This window comes from Crocodylus porosus, unplaced genomic scaffold, assembly GCF_001723895.1.
Source record: "Crocodylus porosus isolate Cpor-Errol unplaced genomic scaffold, CroPor_comp1, whole genome shotgun sequence".
NCBI lineage: Eukaryota > Metazoa > Chordata > Crocodylia > Crocodylidae > Crocodylus > Crocodylus porosus.
In genome coordinates, this window is record NW_017728917.1 from 4,982,906 (window position 1) to 5,004,194 (window position 21,289).

A 21,289-nucleotide genomic window follows, 5' to 3' on the forward strand; every position below is an offset into this window, starting at 1 on the left:
AAACAGAACAGGTATACTTGTCTCCTAAGTACAACATAACAAAACCTGTCTAGGTCTTAATTCCTGATGGCCACGGTACTGCAGTAAATGCAATACTCAGGTGAATTATTTCAGCGTCACCCACAGTTACTCATCTTCGCAGGAGTACATCTGCTTAGTGAGCCGCAATGACCGCCACACAGACAAAGCCTAAGCCTTGCCACTTTCTCCTTCGCTACATTTTGTTAACCTTATTAAAGCTAGCAGGTGCAACGGCTGCCCTAAATTCAGGGTAAACAGACGAGGCAATTTGTCGTGGAACAGGACGGCTTAAAACGATAGGAGCAACTGCTTATTACACAGCCACACGATCGACAGTTTGGACACTGAAGCTATGTGAGTGATTTCATTAGAAGCTGAGCACTGGGTCTGGTTCTGGACGGGGCTGTGTGTGTGCGCGCGTGCACATGTGTGTGTATGTGTGTGTACAAACACATAGGGAAAACTCCAGAGGAACAAAGAGACGACAGAAGCATCGCAGCTAGAGAACGGCTTGTAGCGTGACCCTGAGAAAAAGCTGAGAGTGCTTTTTTGGGTAGCGTGCCAGAAGGACTGGGGCTTAGAAGTGTGGGTAAAAATATTGCCTCCTATTGTTTGAGTCCCGCTATGTTCAGAGAAATGAGTCCGTGCTCATTCTTTGGAAATAAACACACGTGCATCAAAGAAACAGCTGATTTTATTATCAAATTCTTCTAACAAAAACAAGCACAAGAGCTCAAATAGTGGCTAATCACTTGGGAATATTTACCTACTTAATATAATTGAGCCTATCCATGTCTTGATTCTTTATCGCCCTGGTACTGCAGTTAGTGAAATCCTGAGGTTAATAATGTAAAGTTTATCTGTCTGGTTAACGTGACCTTAATTACTGTCAAACGGAAAGGGGCCATTCACCATCCTGGAAGTGAAAACCTCATTAGGACAATGCTCTGGCTCATCTCTGTAAATCGTGCTTTTTCCTTCCATTTTAGAAAAGACCACAATAATGAGAAATGCTGACTTCTGTCCCTAAACTCAGAGGTCAGTATTTTCTGATTGCTGCAACAGGAGAAAACAAAACAATGTAGAGACCTCGGTTTTTCACTTAACGACCCTGACTGCAGGATCTCGTGCTCTCCACAGGTCTTCAGGGAGGGCAGGCTCCTTCTTGGAGGACTGCAGTCTAACCTGGTACCTTAACACCAGAATCCCAAACAATCAGAAAGCAAGAACTGAGTTGGTTCATCGTTACGCTGCAAAGGCAGCGTGACAGGTCTTGTTTAGAGAACTCCCCATTAATAGACATCATCGATGATCAGCGCTGGACCTATTCCAGCCTGGAGCTGCATTTCATACCTCATAACCCTGGATCCTTCCTTTACTCTGATTGTCATGTGGAGGAGCCCAAGAAACTTCAATGTCTGAAGCAGAGAGACTTCTGGCAAAGACACTGGTCGGCGCTCTGCTGGGCTCTAAATGCACAAATGGGGAAAAAGGTTAGCTCTGTGCTCAGCTGAGTTGCCAGCTTCAGGTTTCTCCCTCACAAGAGGATAGAGTCACGCCACCAAAATTTTTGTTTCCAGCCCTGTGTAAGACTTCATCTCACCATGTAAGAAATAATAAGCTGTCATTGCTAAACTTACCTAGGGCACCGTGTATTGTAATTGGGACAAGGGGGAACATTTTCTAATCAGTGGACATTAATTCATACTAAATCTCAGCTGAATTATTTTGAGATTGCATATTACATCCCCATTAATATCAAAAGATTTCATTATGATTAATGCTAATGACTATCAAAAGAATTAGTCGTGACTTGCCATTTATTATGAATCACAGCAAGGATTAAATACCAAAGGATGTGTCAAAGTGGATACTAAACCCTTTCAAAAACAGTTAGCAAGTCTCACAAATCACAGTTCAGGACAGTGCAAAGGAAGAAAATGCTGTACCTTCTTCGGCAGAATATACAACCGTGACGGGACTGAAAGAGCCTTCTCCTTTATTGTTGTACACTCCCACTTTCACCTCATAGCGAGAGAACGGGGGCAAGCTCTCATTTCGAAACACGTATCTAGAGGCATCAGGAGAAGCTACGACAGTCTGCATCCAGCTCACTGTGCCAAACGGTCTGAAGGCCACCACATACCCAAAGCCACCTCCGTTCTGGAGTTCTTCAGGCACTGTCTGTAAGGCAGATCACAGCAAAATCAGCAGTCGCAGCTATAGCACAGACTGATTTCCTGCATGCTTTCCATTGCTTGACTGTTGTCTTGAAACCACCTCCATCTTAAAAGGCATATCCAAAACAGAAAACAACGGTAGTTCAGCACAAACAGCTAATAATTAGCCAGAGCGTCTACTGACTTAAGATATGCAAAGCAGCTCCTCGTTCTCTTTAGTCCTATGCCAGTCCCTGTATAAAATATTCTGAGCCACGTTTTTGCTTGACACACAACTGTCTACCCACATTAGACTTTTCTACAGCACCTATCACTTTTGCATATCCCAAGTAAATGAGATCTGCAGGGCAACTCCCAACCTTGCCTGCACAGCTGTATCAACAGGTCGCTCCGTTGCTTATACAAGCTGACAAAAACCACATGTATTTAGCATTCAGATCTTGTAAAACGTGAGCCATATTAAAAAATGTGAGATGCCAGTGAGTGACTTGTCATAAATACGATGGAGAATGGCAGGAAAATGATATGTCATGTCTAGGAGAAGTGGTGTCACCTTCAGGTCACTTTTGTTCAGGCCGCAATTACCTAGTCTTATATTTTAATTGGAAAAGGAGTATGAGAAATAAATGCCCCAATTCAGTAACCTGATGCAGGACAGCACTTAATTACGTGCTTAAATCCCACCAAAGTAAATGGGACTTAAGCATGTCCAATGTGTAAATTGGGGCCAAAGAAAAATGACTTTCTGTGAGTGCTTTCTACTCAATCATTGATGGATTTAAAAATAATTCTAGAAAAATATTACAATTTTGATCGTTTTGGAGGAACCTAAATTAAGGTTCTTGCAAATGATTCAAAAGGTTCAAAGTCATGCCTGACGTTCCTGACATTTCTCTAAGACACATTTTTAAAATGTCTTTGAGAATCTGTAAGAGACGCGGTGGAACTAATTAATCCAAGGGAGGGTGAAACTCCACATGCCGAGCTGTGTAGCAAGGTTTCTAATGACCTTAAAAAATACTCACGTCTGTCAGGGTGCTCAGAAGTAGTACTAAATGTGGGCTGCATGAAATCTCATGGAGCTAACGACAAGGAAAAGGCTTGAACCTCAAATACCTTCCCCGCCATATGAAAGTAAGTGCCAACGAAGTGGCCAACACTCAGCCTTCAAGACTATTAAGCATTTTTCATCTGTGTTATCATCTTCTGCTGCCTTTGTGACCGACTGAAATAAAGCTTGCGTTAAGCACTTGGTGGGCTGCACCATTATATACCTCCAAATCGCTTGCTGTTATTTCTCAAAGCTAATGCTTAGTCTACACTATAGAGTTTTGCCAACATTTCTCCAGTTTTGTCAGAAAACCTTGGTGTGTTGTTCATAGCCCAAGTTCTTCTGCGGTGGCAGGACCCTCTCAGCTGCCAGCAGAGTTACTTTGCCTCTGCTGAGCAGAGTAAGGCTTCTGCCACCACCCAGTACCCAGCAGAAAGCACATGTAGACCCTCCTGAACCTTTATGGCTGACACGATCCCTTCCGACGGCGGTGCTTTCTCAGCGTACGCCTTGGGCCCTATGGCAAGTGGCTGAGTGAAGCTGCGCTAGAAGGCCCTCAGTGCCTAGGTCCGTACTCTAGCAGGTTGGCAGTGCCAGCTATTGTCTGCCATTGGCAGTTTGGGTAGCCAAGGGTTTGTAGAGGTGAAGCCTAAAGCGCAAGGGCTGAAGTCCTTGTAACAATGGTGCACAGCTCCAGAGTAAGTTGGCGCCTCCCAGCAAGATAATTTTTACACCAGGCTCACCTGAATAGGAGATGTACTGAGGAGCAGGAGTCCGGCTGTGCAGGCCTTACAGGTCCTTAACTGGGAGGATCCGTTCCCCAAACCCACTCCCCTCTTCCAGCCCAAGCACGGCTTGCCACCTCTACTCTTATGTGCAGAGCTGAGCTCACACGCCCTACCTAGCTCATTCACTGGCAGCTCCATCCCTTGCACAAATGGGTCTCCATTGGGTCTGGGAGGAGTCCTGAAAGAAGGGACTGTATTTATCTGGCTAAACTGGATGACTGAGTATTGTTCTTTTATAGAGAGATAAAAGTCAAGAGTAACTCCACCAGAGACTGTGAAAATACACTGGGATAAAACCAGTGTCGATCAGAACCAGGTAAGTGGCTGTGTACTGTAACACAGATGAATATTTAAGCCTCATTTACCTCCCATGTAATGACCAGCTCTGACTTGCTCCCTCCACCTCCACTGACATTAGCTGGGGTGACTTCAGGAACTGCAGGAGGAAAAAAAAAAAGCGAGAGTAGGTTATTACTGGAAACACATGATTATTCTGCAGTTCAAAGAACCCATTTGATTCACTTTCAAAACCAGAGCAAATCTCATTTAGGGCCAAATCTCACAGTCATTTTTGTGTGAATCAAGACGAAGCAAGAACTATAAGATTTAACATGTAGCTAAAGCAATAAGTATCTGGATGAGGATCCTGCCCACCTGCTCTGACCACTTTATGCTTGGATCAAAGGACAAAAGAAGCTGTAAGAGGCTGTCAAAAATGCAGGGATTTTAGGGATCCACAGAGCTGTCTTCAAAGCCCCCCTCACAAGTCTTGGTGTAAGAGAGGTGCTGCACTGGTGCTGGAGGGTAGGGACAGACCAAGGGTGCAACCACAGCCCTCACTGCTTGAGATCCCAGCCCAGATCCCCAGCCATCTACATTTTGCTGAAAGCCATAAAACAGACCAGGAGCAAGGGAGTGCGAAAGCTGCTCTCTGATGATAGCTGATTATAACAATAAATCAGAATAGCTTCTCTCGTCTTTAGGCTTATATAAACAAAGCATACCCGACACTCCTGAGAGTTGCGGTCGAATCACAAAATTATAGGGTTTGGAAGAGATCTCAAAGGCCACCTAGTCCAACCCCCCTACACAGAGACAGCGCAGGAACTACTATCCCGATCCACATCTCTGATCCATTGTACCATCTCCTTAGTGGAAGCTCAACTGAGCCCTGACTTTAAATGCCCCGCTATAAAGGCTATGCAGGACATGAGAACGGGGAAGTCTGTCTAATCATCCTTCACTTGTAAAGTCTGATAAACAAATCCCCTCTCATTTCTCATTTGTTTTATTAGTGCTATCGTTTCTATTTATGCGTGCAGCTTGTGAATGCCATGCCAGGGACAGAAGGAAAATTAAGGATGTCTCAGCCTCATCCTAGAGAGTTTAAGGCTTCTGAAAAAGTACTATTTTGTCAAGACTTTCAGGGGTTTCCCCACAGCTACTTACGAGCCTCTTCTGTTCTTCTTTTCTCTGATGGTCTGCTTGGTTCCCCGATCCCAATAAGATTGGCTGCCACCACTCTGAATTCATACTCAACCCAAGGGTTTAAGCCCACCACCGTTGCGGTGAAGGTTCGCCCATCAATGATTTCTGGAACTAAAAGATGCCCACAGGTCAGGAGAGGGGTTTTAGCCATTAGCAACGATTAGATTCAGGCCTTTAACAGCAGTGATCACTTGAGCAAAAAGCTGCATCTCAAAGCCTTTAAAACAAGGGGGATTAGCTTGAATGCAGTGAGTGAGAACAGCATAACTGAGCCATCCACTTCCTTTCTTATTTGTAGATTTTGTCAGCTCTTGGGAAAGTGAGAAAGGGTGCACACAAGTAATGTGCCTACAGCAAGGAAAGCTACAGTTAAAACAAAATGAAACAGAACAAAACTTTACATCCTCCCTGCTTGCATCCTGCTCACGCCTCTTTCAAACATAATGAATTGCACATTTTCTATAGTGCTATACAAAGCACGGAGCACCGGCCTGGGACTCCGGGGACATGGGCTCTGTTCGTGGCTTGGCCGCTAGCATGCTAGATGAGGTTTGAATGTCAGGTCCCCCACCTCGTCCTCCCCAGCAGTAGTGATCCTGTCTCTCAGTGGCTATTGTGATCCTGTCCCATCTTGTAAAGGACTTTCTGGACTCAAATGAAGAAGAATGAAGAACTAGACACTATTATATAACTAGTTTGGCTACCTCCATGATTTATTTGTACTCATATAGATATAGGTGTATTGGTGCAAAAGAAGGATGCTATTATATTGGTATGAAGATACCTTATACTAGTATGGCACATTTACCTTCCCATGTTGGAATAGCTGTACCATTAAAGGCACATCTATACTGGTGTTAGTGCATCAACACTAGGGGCAGTGTGAACTATATCAGTTTCACTATACCAAAGTGCTTAAAGAAGTAACTTAAGTATATAGCAAAGGCTTTATCCACATATTGTATCATTTGAAATTCAAGATACTTTCTGGTTTATAAACTGTGCCTCACTCAATAGTTAGCAGAATCAAATTAACATCTGAAAGCATGAACAATTATACAGTGGTATTTGCATTTCCTCTGCTGGGAAAACAATTCCAGCTAAAGAGAAGGCGTGTTAGATAATACTGCCCATCATCTGAAGCATGCCTTTGCAGAATATTGTTGTACATCCCCAATGTAGCAGCAAGTAATAACCGAAAGGAGAGACAAAATTCTTCTTGTAAAAATACAGAACATAAAAATTCATGAGAAAAACTGAGTTATACCACTGACAGCACTTGAATTCTTTTGCTCGGCAAATCTTGAAATAAGTTTAGAAGAACTGTATATGTTTACTGGGGCCACTAAAGTGACCCCTTGGCTTCTGGCTGCATAGTTAACTTCAGCCATACTTTACACTTCTACTGACTGATCAGGCTTTATGGCAAAAGGCTACTTTCATAGCATAACCTATTTCCATTGCTACTGAGTGCTGCATTTACCTGTGTTCACTGCCTGCCACCCCACAGAAAACGGGGTTCTTGCTTGAATGACGTACATAGTAATGGGGCTGTGATTATCTGCTCCTGGCCTCCAGGACAATTGAGCTGTGGTGTCAGTGATTTCATCTATTGTCACAGCTCCAGGAGGGCCTGGTGGACCTATAGGAAAATAGATATACATACAGTTCAAACACACATCATCACGTAATATTGCATATATTAGGAAAGAAATGTCCTCCGCTTCACTTGGGATCTAGGGATAGGGAGAAAAAAAAATCAGCCAGAACTGCAATTTAGTGACATTTTACTGACTGGGTGAGATAGGTATGTTTGTGAAAAATGGATGATACTGCATAGATTGCAGGCTTCAATCAGTCTATTAAAGACAGTGGCAGGATCCCAATGTTCCCAAGCCCAACTATGTTTCCACTGGGCACATCTACATGTGCAGTTAAGGCAGAGCAATAAACTCCGATGCAGTTTGTGCTGTAGTTTATTGCTCACAGGAGCAACATTTACACATGTACCTGGGACTGCCACAAGTTGAGCTGGGGCGGAGCAGCCTCAGCTGGCAGAGGGTCAGCTTGCCAGCCCAGGGCTGCTCCAACCCAGCTCAACATGAAGCAGAGGGGCTGGCTGGGGCACGCTGGTGTTTCAGTGTGGGGCTAGCCGGGAGGCAAGCAGCCCCTGCACCGTAGCACCCTCGTGCCGCAGTCAGCCCTATCAGCACCTACACATGCACTGCAGAAGAGTAAATAACTCTGCCCTAGCATAGTACTTGTGTCTAGCAGTATTATCCTATGGAGATGTTAATTAGTTTACTCTGGCCTAATAGCATCACACATGCAGACAGTGGTATTTCACTGTGGAGCTGATTAGTCGGCTCCATAGTAAAAGCCCCGTGTAGACGTGCCCATTGTTTCTTATATAAGCGTGCAACTTAGAGGTCTCATCACATTCCCCTCAATACTCGCCTTATTAGATGGACTTATGTACTTAGTAAGGGGAAATGAGATCATTTATTTCAGATGCATTACAAAACCAGAAGAACCGCAAGGTGTAATCCATTCAGAGACCCAAGGATGAGGCAGCTTGGTTATCATAAGTGCAGTATCCTGCATGGGGCACACAGCACTGGTATTTTCCACCGGATGGCTATAGGAACCTGGATTTAAAGAACTGGCTTTGATTTATAAAGCTCTATATCACTTAGCGGATATATTTCTCTCTGCCCCTTATCATACTTATGTGGCCATAGCTATCACTGGTAGAGGCATGTGGAAAGAAGAGGAAGGACTACCCCTTCCCTGCCCTTCAGAATTCACTTTGCCACCCTTAGCCCTCCGGGGAGCTGTAGATTTTCATGTATCATTAGCATCCTAAAACCTTCCAATATCCTGAGTTTAAATGGGAGCTCTGTCAGGTCTAGTCACATCTAATTTATCAGGGGAAAACGCCAGGGGGAAAATGATCACATAACACAACCTTATTAAACAGTTAGCTTGTTCAATTCTCCATCGCTGGCTGGACAATGGGGTTACATTTCAGATGGGACATTTCAATTTATCCTTCACAAGCTACTTGGCAACTACTTAGTGGATTGACTGCCTCACAGTTTTGATCATTATTCTTCCAAATGCAAAAATGCACACTTATTAGAAGCATAAAAAGTAATATTGTTAGGCTAATTCAGTGATATGCACAGAGGTGCTATCCTAAAATAAACAGAAGTGCAAAAATGGAAAAAAAAAGAGCGAATATTTGGCTTCATACTGCTCGTCGGTTAGATAAAGGGTTTCAGGCTGTGGCTTAAATTTCAGGCAAAGTTATCCCATTTACAACATTTTTATCTTCCTGCGTGGCATAAATAAATCCTTATCAATAAATCAATGACTCTGTTTCTTCTTCTGCCGCTCTTACACAAAAAGTTCCCATGTGTCACAGCTCCGTATTTGCTTTCCCCCAGGCTTTTCAAATGATTTATTTTTGTGCGACCACTGTAGTTAGGAAAGAAAAAATGGCATTTCTTCAGAGCACAGGGAGCAGGACCAACAAAAGCAAACAGAGAAGTCACAGGACAACAGACCTGTAGGGAAATGTCTGAAACTGGTGCTTTTGTGGGGAATAAAAATGTGACTCTCTCTACTATTGCTGTGGTTGTTTTGTTGTGAGACTCATGTTCTTGTTTTCAGAGCTGGTCCTCAGGAAGTTACCTAACCAGCTCTCATCAGTAGACGGTTTTGAAATGTTTGTGGAAAGCTGTTTATCTGAAATGACGCACTGACAAAAAACACGAGACAGCGATGCAATGGGAATACTTGGGTTCCCTGGGGCTGTGCACAGCAGCTTTATCTATTCGATGGGGAAGATCAGTTATTGCAATTAATGAGTTTTAACTTCACACAAGCCCTTGCAGATAACGATTCAATGCGCTGGCACGTGCCATTCCACCAACACCTGCCATCAGCACGTGCCTGTAGTTTCATGAGGAGAAACCATGAATATTATGATCACCCTTCCGACAGGTGGAGCTAAATGCTTCCAAAAGCTCAGCATTTTACTATAGAGAAATTCAGAATTTAGGAACTAAAAGCTAAATTATTGTGTTGCTTGGTTCCTTAAATTATGTTCTTTTACGTATAGTGCTTACAAATTTCTGGGTCTCTTTAACGGTATTGCCTGTAAAAGGAAGGGTACCATATCCCTTAAGAGCTTCAATTACTACTAATTTAGTAGTCTAATTTATAGATCCTTAACAGCTGATCTGGGCATCATCCTCATTACATGGAGGATACATTTATAGCAGCAACAGTATCATTTAACTCACAAAGAAAAGACCGAGAAACTCTGCTCTGCCAGACTCTGCGGTTGCCTCTATATTTGCATTTGCTAAGAATTTCAACTTTCCCATTGTTAAAGGGGTGAACATTACAATTCCCCAAGCAAGATGTTCATTGCACACAGGTAGCAATGAATGCTAAGCACTTCCCTTTGATGATCATAATGCAAGCTTCTCTTCAAACTGCATAAAGCCAACCTGGCTGAACAAGTTTGCAGAGAAGAAGAATCCTGTTGGTCTCCGATTATGATGCCATCTATGACTTCTTTTCTGACGCTATTTAACCAAGCAAGTAACTGATGTAGGTTGCGGATACAGCTTTTGGGACACGGGATCTATTCCTGGGAAGTAACAAGCACCATCAGTTGCTGTTCAGATCAGTGGGAACTGTAGGTGCTCAGTATCTTGTGAGATTAAGACCTTCTTTAGTGACCCTCCTCTGGTTTAGCTGAAACTTAAATTTTCACAAGTCCCCAGAACACTGACTCCAGGCAATACTCATGCTCGCTATCCAGAAAGGGAAAAAAAATAAAGCATTTAAATGAAAGGTCATATTAACAGATCACCTACATACAATGCAGTAGGATTTTAATTTTGAACTTTACCACAGTTGTGGTTTTACTAAATTACACTGAATCTGGGATAGACAGACTCTCCCTATGCTTCAGGAAGGGTGCTTGGGCCCAAAAGCTTGCAAAGAACAATTTTTCCAACTATTTAGTTGGCCTAATAAAAGATCTCACATTTACCCAAAGAACCTTATCAACATATGCACGCACATTATCCCCCAAAGGAAGATATCTATATCTATATATATCTATATCTATATCTATATATTTATATATATAGGTATATATATACACACACGCATATATCTATATATATCTATATGTGTGTGTGTGTGCGCGTGTATATATACACACAGCCATATATACGTACATGCACGTGTACACACATGCACACACATACATATACTGTGTATATGCGTGTGTGTGTAAAGTATATTTCTATGTACTCTTTGAGAAGGTACTGTGTAGTCCCTCTCAGAGCTCATTTCTTACAGTAATTACTGAGACACTGGGATTCGCTCTGAGCCCACACATTGTCTTACGAATAGCAGCAGGTAGCACAACAAATAATTTTACAACAGCAGCAGCAACAAAATTCAAATACCTCTTACAATCAGGTCTGCAGCAGCCGATAGCTTGTCCACACTTGTTTGCACCGTGCAGACATACTTCCCAGCATGCTTCAGCTGGATGCTTCTGATCATCAAATCACCAGCTGAATCCTGCTGATAAAGTAGGGAAAAGTGGTTACAATTACTTTTTAATGAGCTCTAAACATCATTATCACATGAAGGACACTGTGACTAATGGATTTATTTTACACTGGCTGATGAAAACATTAGTAATTCAAGCCATGGCCTATTAAAAATATGTGAGCCTGCCTTGAAGATAAGAGCAGTAGCATTTCTAAAATGACGGCTACTACGAGGGACATGGGAATCTGGTTTGGGTCAGTTAAACAGTTTACCATTAAAAGGATGTGGCAAAACTTATGTAAAGCAGGTTTGCTCTGATCCCTCATTTAACTCTTCAACCATCCAATTTATAGCCTTCATTGGCATTCAGATGTCTAAGTCTGTTGACATCTTTTTCATAAGTGAAAACCAGTCCAAATTATGAAGCATCTGCAATAGTTTCACAGGCTTGTAATACAGCCAGTATTTTGATTGCCCACTGCTTTTGTATTAAAGATCATGAGAACAGCACTCTCTAAGGAAATCTTGCATCACCTAGTGTGGAACAGAAGTAATTTGTTTTTGAAACACCAAATGCATGTCTGATTAACAGCCGAATAGAACTAATTATGTTTCTTTATGTATATGTGGCTCAAAATACTTCTATACCCTTCACCAGACACAAGGCTTTCAATATGTTAGAACTCTTAGGCCTAGATTGTGATCACTGTATCATCATTCAAGCATATTAACAAAGTTTGTAATTTAGTTTTGTAGGCCTATCAAGCATAGTTACCAGGCTGGCGCCTGGCACCTCAGAACATCTTCTACTGATTTTTCTTCCAAAAATATCTCCCCAAACAATAACAATGAGGCTCATAAATTGCATTTCCTTTTTATTTCAGCATTTAATTTCACTTTTGACAAATGTAAACTGAGATTATTTATCCAATTAAAAGTTAGCAAAGGGTTGGACTTTCTGGAATATCCAAGAAAGCTAATGTCAAAATTTATCTGGCTTCTTCCATCTTTTCTGCTAGATACTAGGGGTGTGTGAAACAGGCTGTATTCAGTTTGGATTTGGCCAGAACTGGGGGAGTGATTCGATTCGTTGATTCAGATCACTGTCCCTGATTCGATTGGGCCGAATCCGAATCTGAATCTGAAGATTTGACACTGATTTGGACATAGACACAGAGTTTAATTTTTTTTTTTTTTAAAAATACCTTGAGGTACCAGCCACGGCTTGTGAATGCTGCGATGCTGGGGTGGATGGAGGGTCCCACAGGAGCGTGGCCCCCTCCGCCCCCAGCACATGCTCGGCGGTGAACTCAGAAGTGGATTGGAAGCACTTCTGGTCCACTTCCAAGTCTGCCGGGGAGCACACTGGGCCCCCCTGTCTATGCCCCCTTGGCTCAGCAATTGGCTGCAAGGGACCACGGGTGCCCCCCGCCCAGACCTAGGAGGTACCAGTCACCGAGTTGGGGGGGGGGGAGGGGGCGGTCCCCTGACACGCTCCCCGGTGGACCCGGAACTGGACCAGAAGTCTGAATCTCTCCAAATCGATTCGGAGGGTTCCAATTTGATTCGGAGACATTAAAGGGTCTCCTGATTTGATTTGGGTTTGGAGATACAGCCACTGAATAGGGCTGAATTTCTGCCAAATTGAATCAGGGATCAAAGCTTTGCACAGCTTGACTAGATACCTTGAAGGTAGGTGGACCAAAAACAAAGCAAAACAAACCAAAAAACCCCACAAGGAGGAATAAATGAGAAGAAACATTTTTCTGCCGTAGCTTGGTTGGAAATTAAACCTTCACAGGAATTGCACATGATACAGCAGGTTAAACGAGATGAAATCAGGAACCGTGAAGAATAGCACTGAGATTCTAAATGAAAGTGAATTTTCTGTCCACACTGTGGGCATAATCTGCAAGATTAATACCACTTTTTTTGGCAATATTTCTCTATATTATCACATATCATGTTCCATCTTCTCTACCACAGTTGGGCATACATGCATCTAATATGATAAGACACACAGACTTGGTCTGCATGAGAAAATACTATCGTGTGCCAGGGTCACTGGAATTTTAATTCAAATGATGAAAAAGCAGATTTTAATGCCAATGTTTTTTGTTATTTGCAACGGATCTTGATGGAGTGGTTTGAAAATATTCCTAGTCAAATTTAAATACAACTAAATCCCTGTTTTGCCTGTGAAGATTCAAGTGGAAAGTTCTTTACAGCTCGGTTGCCAATTTTTGTCCCTCTGATACATCAATCCGAAAGGTTTCGTTAGTGGGAAAGACTCCTGCATTTATTTTTTATTTTAAGCTTCTTTGTAACACATGCCCTCCTCACATATTTTAGAGAGCTGATCATGTACCACTCCCAAAAGCTGATATTTCTAAGTGTAAAAATTAAAACCAGTGACAAAACCTGAAATAACATGCACTTTAAGAGTTAGGTGAAAATGCAGTAAATTAGCAATTATTCACTAGCCACGTATCAGAGTACAGACAAGAATCTGAGACAAGAATGCCTGCCTTAGATGGCTTTAAATGGAACTTTTCTTTTTTTAAAAGTTTTCTTTTAAATGGAAAGAAAAAAGTTAGGGTTAGACAGACCAAGGGGCCTGGGTGTTAAGATATAGAATTGAACTTTTTAGGTGCAGACCTCAGACAGGAATCCATAAATTAGATGCCTAAGCTTCCTATGAAACACAGGGAAGAGACAGGTCCCTCAGAATCAGATTCACAGCAGCCAACTACCTGACTGAGGACCTACCTGAACTAGTCAGTAGGAAACATTGACCGTAGGCATGTTTTTTATTACCTGCCTCTGCCCCTGGGTTTGACACCTATCTCTGGGCTGCACTGAAGGGCACTTTGGATTCCCAGGTCTGACCCTTCTCCTGGAGAAGGAGAAGAAGGAGAAGAACCAGGAGCTGCCACATCCCAGCAGTGCTTACTAGTCTACCTATTGTATAAAATGGTAGGGGTATGCAAAGTGGGCCCTATTCGAATTGGATTCAGCCTGAATCAGGGACAGTGATTTGATTCATTGATTCGGATCACTGTCGCTGATTTGATTCAGCTGAATCCGAATCTAAAGGTTCGGCGAATCAGCGACTTGGACATAGGTACAGCTTTAAATGTTTTTATCTACATACCTTGAGGTACTAGGCACAGCTCATGATTGCTGCGATACTGGGGTGCATGGTGTGTCCCACAGGGCTGCAGGGTGGGGGTGGGCTCCACATGCTCAGGGACAAACCCAGAGGTGGACCGGAAGTACTTGTGGTCTACTTCAGGGTCAGCTGGGGAGTGCGCTGGGCCCCCCCGTGTCCCTAGGCTCAGCGACTGGCTGCAGGGGGACCCCAGGTGCCCCACCAGACCTAGGAGGCACTAGTCACCAAGGCGGGGGCCCCCCAGCATGCTCCCCGGAGGATCCGGAGTGCACCAGAAGTGCGTCTGGTCCACTTCCGGGTCTGCTGCTGAGCACGCTGGGGAGGCCACCATGCTTCGGTGGTGCACTCCATGTGCCCCAGCACTGCAGCACTCATGAGCCGCTGCTACCTAGAGGTATGTAGAGAAAACATTTAAAGTTGTCTCTATGTCCAAATCTCCACTAATCTCTCCAAATCGATTTGGGGGGTTCTAATTCAATTTGGAGAGATTAAAGGGTCATCTGATTCAGTCTGGATTCAGAGATTCAGCCACCGAATTGGGCTGAATATCTGGCAAATCGAATCAGGGACCGAAGGTTCACACAGCCCTATGGGGTATCACATGATATCTTCATGCTCCTTCCCTGCATGTTTTTGAATGCAAGTGGTGGCTGTTGCTGTGTTTTATGTACAGCCTAAGTGATTAAGTGTTTGTGTTCTGAACGGTCCTAATGGCTAAGGACTCCCTGGGCATCTCCCCACGAATATGCACATGCTGTTTGTTGTGCCATAGACCCATCTGTGGTGCTGCAAACCGAACATGCTGCACATGCAGGCATTTCCTGCTCTGCTAATTTGTAGCACGGTGGGGTTTTTTTGACACCAGGAGCTCCCAGTGTCATAAATACCTGCACCAGAAAAAAAGTGGGGTGGCACACGTGGTGGCAGCATGTACAGCCCAAATCTGGAACCTGGCCAGCCAGAGCCATGCTCTGTGCACTTGGACTGCTACTGCTGGAGCCCTGAGTGGCCTCCAGGTCCCCAGGTACAACTGCTGGGGCCAGTCGAGGTGTTGGCCCCAGCTTCTCCTACCCCACCTGGGGCAACTTATCACATGCCAGAGCACACATTCAGGGGCATTACCCAAGGACAACTAGCAGCAGCACAAATATGTGCCACTACTATTTGTCCTTGGGGAATGCATGTTTCTGTTTGTGGGGATGCACCCTCAGAGGCTATAGACAGTGAAATGGCTGTGGTCTTATTGGGTGTAGTTTCTTATTCCGAAGTCCACATTATAAAGTGGCATCTTGGTTGACAGTCTTAGCAGAGAGGACAAGTACTGATGTAATTCAGTACTTTAGTTGCAGGGGACAGGATAAGAAATAATATGATCTTAAATTGCAGCCAGGGAATTTTAGGGTAGATATTAGGAATACTTTTCTTATTGTGAACATGGTAAAATATTAAAATAGCTACCAAGAAAGGTTGTGGAATTTCTACTCTTGGAATATTTTAAGAGCAGGTTAGAAAAACCCTTGACTGGAATATTTCAGACCAGGATGATTCTGCCATGAGCATGGGTGGACGAGGTGACCTCCTATGGTCCCATTTTCCTGTGATTCTAAAGAGACTTCTAGCATCTAATAAAGTGAACTTGAATTCACAGAAGCTTATGCTTACTACATGTCTTGTTTAGTTAATCTATCAGGTGCATGTCTTCTTCTAGCCCTACCTCACACCCATATTTACATTTCAAAGGAGACTCTAAAACTTTGAACTGAAGCAGAATGATATTCTTCTTTACTCCTAATCTCATGGAGAGCTTATTTCCAATCTGCATACACACGACCTTGACTCTATCTATTTATTTAGCTGGTATGGCTAGCTAACCTCCTCTGTAATTAGACATCTATTTCCATTAAACTTCAAAGAGATATGGCTTCTTTGAAAATTCTAGCATAAATCTACAAAGTCAAACCTCAAATATACTGTCATAGGATATGGACAGATGACCAGTTTCCCAGAGGTAATGGGATAGGAGTAGGGGGCTGTGTACGTGTGTGCGCGCGCGCGCTCATACCCCACAGAAAATAAAAGCTAAACTGTAGTAGCTTACTACTCAGTGTAAAAGAGTTTAGCTTCTATTTTTGGAGTAGGAAAATGCACAAGGAAATTTAATGTGTATTGGTGGGTTCAGGATAAACTCATGTCTTCTGTTCATATGCTTATGCCTACAGATAAGATACCATGAAAGGAGATTGGGTGCCCTATGGTGCTCATCCAGTTGTCTTGCCTTCCATGCAGTAGATCCTTCAGAGAAAGGAAAACACAACTGTTCTTAATCATACTGAACTAAATGAAAGAGCTCCCAGGCTAATACAGACATTCGGGGGCATTAGAGGGAGGTTAACTTGATTCAAAATGGCTGCCCAGTATCAAGTAAGTCACGATGGGGGGGCTAGCCAGAGGACTGGGAGGCCAGCAGGCTGGAGGGGATCTGGGGTCTGCTGGGGGATGGGGGCAGATGCAAGCCGCGATAGGTAGAGGGATCAGGCAGGTAGGGTAGGGAGGGCAGGTGCATCCCATGGGTAGGGGGTGGGGTAGGCCCTCATTCCTCCTGCCCTGCACAGGGACTTACTCGCTTGCCTCTGGCAGTGGCAAACACTGATAAAAGCAGCTGCACTCCAAGTGGCATGGGGGTGGAGACAGCCGGCTGGTGGTGGGTGGGGAAGCAGTGGGGGCACAAGACAGACCAGTGACGGGGGAGATGAACTGAAAAGAGCAGCCCCAGGGCTGCGGCAAGTGGCTGGGTTTTCCCACCCCTGGGGCTGTGCGAGGGAAGTGGACAGAAGTTCCATGCACTGGTTTGACCTAAATCGAATTCGTCTAATGCTACAAAGCTCCAGATTGATCTTAAATCAGGTTCTGCAATTTTTAGACCAGTTTGCATGCATGGAACCTCTGCTCAGTTACAGGTTTATACTGACTGCTGGTCACTGAGACCGAGTCTGCAAGTGTATGGTCGGCACCCGAATGAGCGAAGTTTAAATCAGGCAGCCATTTTGAATCTGATTTAACCTACCCAAACGTCTGTTCTTAGCCCCATCGATTGAATTGATTTTTACTGATTGGGCCCAATACCCTACACATTTAGAAAGGAATAAGGATGTTGGCCTTTTCGTTACTGATCTTCAAAAAATCCTAACACTCAATGGCTTTCTCAGAGGACATGAACTTGTTGCCGAGCCACAGCTCCATCCGCCTTTTCCAAACTAAGAAATAAAGCAGTGAACCCACCTCTGAGAGCTCCCTCCCCAACGTGCTTGACACCAGCAGTGGGGTGAAGCCATCAGGGAGGCCTCACCTCTTCGTCTGCAGATGGCTCGTGTGCACACGGTGGGTGGGGGAGTGGGACTGAGCTTCTCACTAGCATAAGTAGGAGCACCAGGAAAGCTGCACAGATGTGTCCCAAAAGCTCCTGTCTAGTTTAAGCACCTAGATGAAATGGCCATTTTAGGTGCATAAATGGGAGCCTAGCCCTGCATTAACAGGACCTGAAGGTTGATGCCTTTTGGATGTCTGGTCTCCTTTAGGGATGTACTGAAAAATCCTCATTCCGGCCCCTGGTTCTGCTCACATATTTACCACTGGATTTACAACTCTGGGGACTGAAATCTTCCATTAGCAACAAGGTTCAGCACAGGTAGCAGAAACACAGGCTTCCTCATGGTGTCATGCCAATTTATCTCAGCTTGTTTAACAGATGGGAGAGGGCAGTTCATTCTCTGTGTCCATTTAACACTCAGACTCTACGGGTTGGGTTGCTAACAAGGATGCCAATTAGTGCCAATTACAGGACTACTTTACTGAGTTGATCCAAACACTTGTCCAGAAGAATGTGGACTCATTTCTCGCATGTTGGTAGGTAGTTATCAGTTGGTAACAACTTTGGAGGCTATTATGAATTGGTGATCCAAAGGAAAAAAGACGTTTTTTATTCCCAGAACCTTTAAAACCACTGTTCAGAAAATAGTAGAGAATATTTTTAGATAGATGCTTCCTAATGACCGAAGAATGAATCTCCCTTGCCTTGAGGAATATACAGTATAATGAGCTATTTTTCATTTTAATTGTCACACAAGATGTCTAGAACCTTTTCCAGATTTGACTTCTTTACTTGGTATCAGCTTCCAGATATGGTGTTTGTAACCTATAATTAAGGTACCCTTTGACTGTTATAAAAGTTTGAAAGTCACGGTTTTGATTTTCATGTAAGCAAATACACACACACACACACACACACACACACACACAAATCACACACACAAATATATATAAAATTAAGTGGTATTCAGTCTTATTTTCTATAACATCCTTTGGGAAATCTCAGACAATAAAATAAAGAAACCTTGCTCCCATGCCCAATATTGCTGATGATTATTCAATGTCGAGGGAAAATATTTAGCTTGCAGAAGTAACTTGGTCACAGGAGGGATCACACAGTGAGGGTACTAGGGAAACATGCTGATTATTTCAAAGAGTAATCAAACAGATTTGAGATCTCTGGAAAAGGGCTGCTACAAAATTATAACTGCCTTGGTGAATGCAAAGTTTTACAGTGGTTTAGTATATGCTTTGCTCCTTCAGCAGGGAGGAAAAATATTAAGGAGAGTATTCTCCCCGGGGGAAGATTAAAAAAAAGTCTATATGCTATGAACTGGAATAATGGATGTGCCATAGCTCCCATTAGCACTGGTGGGATTCACTGACATAAAAACATATTGCTCCTAGAATTCATGAGAAGATATTGCTTAAGGAATCCCATTAATATCGGGCTCTGTGAAATACTACCAAACTGGAATATTTGTCTAACAGTTTTCTTTGTAGTCTGTAAAGCACAAGACAAATATCAATCAGCCTGGATATATTAACACTTTCTATTTCCCATTAAGTTTGGTTCCTTTTCTATGTTATCTATGGTCATTACTGAAGCTTTCAGTGGAAAAGGTGAATGGCTTTTGGGGACTGTTTTAATATTAATACTTACCCCTCCAACTCTTTCAAAGTGATCCCCGTCTTTTTCAAAGTCTATGAGGTGTCCATTAAATGACCAAGTAAACATAATATCTAGCGAGTGATCATGAGATACCTGGCAAGGCAGGACAATACTTTCTCCAACAGTGACATCCATGCTGAAAGGTGGCACCATAACCCGTGTTGGATCTATAAACAACAAATCAGAAAGGACAAAAGAAGAATGAATCCCCCTTCCTTGGGAAATACACAGATTTCAAGGGCTTAAAACAATGCTAAGCAGCTTATTACAATTGATGAACTTTAAGAGGTTTGAAGGTTCAGTTAAGACAGGCACTTAAGAATTAGGAAGATGCTTAATGGGATAATTGTTGAACGATTGCATCGGTAAAACTGGGTGGAAATGTTGTTTTTGATGCTTCCTAGGAGTGAAAAATACACTGGTAAATTGTTCAAGATGCTCACTTTCAGCCAGAAACAGGTGCACAAAAAGAAAAGATAATGAGGGAACACAACTGCCTGTTTTCTCTCTCATTTACAAACAAGGTGCAGGAGATTAGATGTTTATGAACCTAGAAATGAAATACAGAGCTAACCTTGCTAAGGCAATGAAAGGGACCGAAAGGGATAGCCAAGTTAGCACCTCACCAAACTGGGATTCAAGAAACCAGAGCCACAAACTGCTGGTGATCTCAGAGAAATCATTTTACTTTTGAAGGCTTCATTCCTCTGTTTTATAAACAAGGAATAAAGATCCTTTTCTTTCCCTGCAAAATACTTTGAGAGCTAACAATGGAGAATGGTAGAGAAGAAGCAACTATTGCTCCTATCCAATGGCTTACTATCCAGGAGGGTGGTTTAGTGCCTTGCAAGGCAAAGTGTTCGATGTTCTCAAACCCATTCCTTGAAGAAATGAAGAAACTTAGAAAGCCTTCAGAAAAACTGCACCATTATACCAGATTGCCAAGTTTATTTGTGGCTGTGTAAAGAGAGGTCAACCACCAGATGAACACAAATTGACCAGCCATTTCACTTCTACCTATAAGGGCTTCTTCCAGGTAAGCTTTTGGTGGTGAAATACAGGGAAGGATGAAATCGGTGCTATTTTCTGAACCCTGACTTGATGAAGAAAAGCAAAAACAGGAATGAACGATCTTTATTCTTTGTCAGGTAGGGAGTTGTGTGCCTTAAATATGGGAAGCAGAATATCACGACTCCATTTTGTGCTTTGGGACTAATCCCTTATTCACAGCTGGAGTTCACATGGATCCTTTACCACTAGTTTAATTGTCAATTTTTCACTCTATTCCCAGAGTGCCAACAAAATGGTGGCAGAGAAAGATGAGCCATGACACATTATGCAGACTCCAGCTCCCCATCTGTGCCCCTCAATTCCCTTTGCTTCCAAAGTTACCATTTGTCTTTCATTTCGGTTGACAAAAACGCAGTATTTTTTTTTTTAAAAAGGGTCTCAAAGGACAAGAAAAGGAAAAAAAAAAATGTTGCTTAACAATGAGCCTTAATGCCAGAAATACATATTTTGCTTTTTCCAAAAGTCTTTTCCACAGAGCGACACTAGTAAAATACCAAGGTTGTTATTCATTCTACCTGCCGCTCGAAACCAAGGCTGCCGTCCCTCCTGCCTATTAATACTGCTGCTTTTACTGTCTGACTGCTCTGTGACTGATGCTGATATGGGGGAGGACTTTGAAAGGATGAGCGCTATGGACGCCTTTTTCTACCCTGCCATTCCTTCACTGCTCCATCTGCCCTTTCCATACTTGCCCCATCTTCTTATTCTTGGAGCAATTCCCCTTCCCTCCTCCCCACTGCCATTTAGTAAGAGACCATTAACTGTGAGGCCAAATACTGGTGAAGGTGGAATCCTGTTGCCAGTAAAAGGTAATGAGAGTATAAGGAAGCCAGGTGTTTTGAGCAGAAAAATGAGAAAGATCGCTTTTCAAGGAGTGCCGTCCAGGACGTGGAT

At 43.2% G+C, this 21,289-nt stretch overlaps 1 protein-coding gene across 4 annotated transcripts in view; it reads right to left on the bottom strand.

Moving 5' to 3' along the window:
- CNTN4 (contactin 4) overlaps positions 1–21,289 on the bottom strand; it is a 565,520-nt gene that overhangs the window by 7,431 nt on the left and 536,800 nt on the right. For 2 of the 4 annotated variants that reach the window (XM_019536613.1, XM_019536611.1), the window contains exons 14-20: positions 19,316–19,491; positions 11,024–11,144; positions 7,012–7,170; positions 5,490–5,639; positions 4,406–4,476; positions 1,971–2,205; positions 1,375–1,490 (exon numbers count right to left, since the gene is read on the bottom strand). In XM_019536613.1, the coding sequence (XP_019392158.1) occupies positions 1,375–1,490; positions 1,971–2,205; positions 4,406–4,476; positions 5,490–5,639; positions 7,012–7,170; positions 11,024–11,144; positions 19,316–19,491 (1,028 nt within the window). The remainder of the gene's footprint in view (positions 1–1,374; positions 1,491–1,970; positions 2,206–4,405; positions 4,477–5,489; positions 5,640–7,011; positions 7,171–11,023; positions 11,145–19,315; positions 19,492–21,289) is intronic. The other 2 variants (XM_019536614.1, XM_019536612.1) reach the window with 2 other exon arrangements.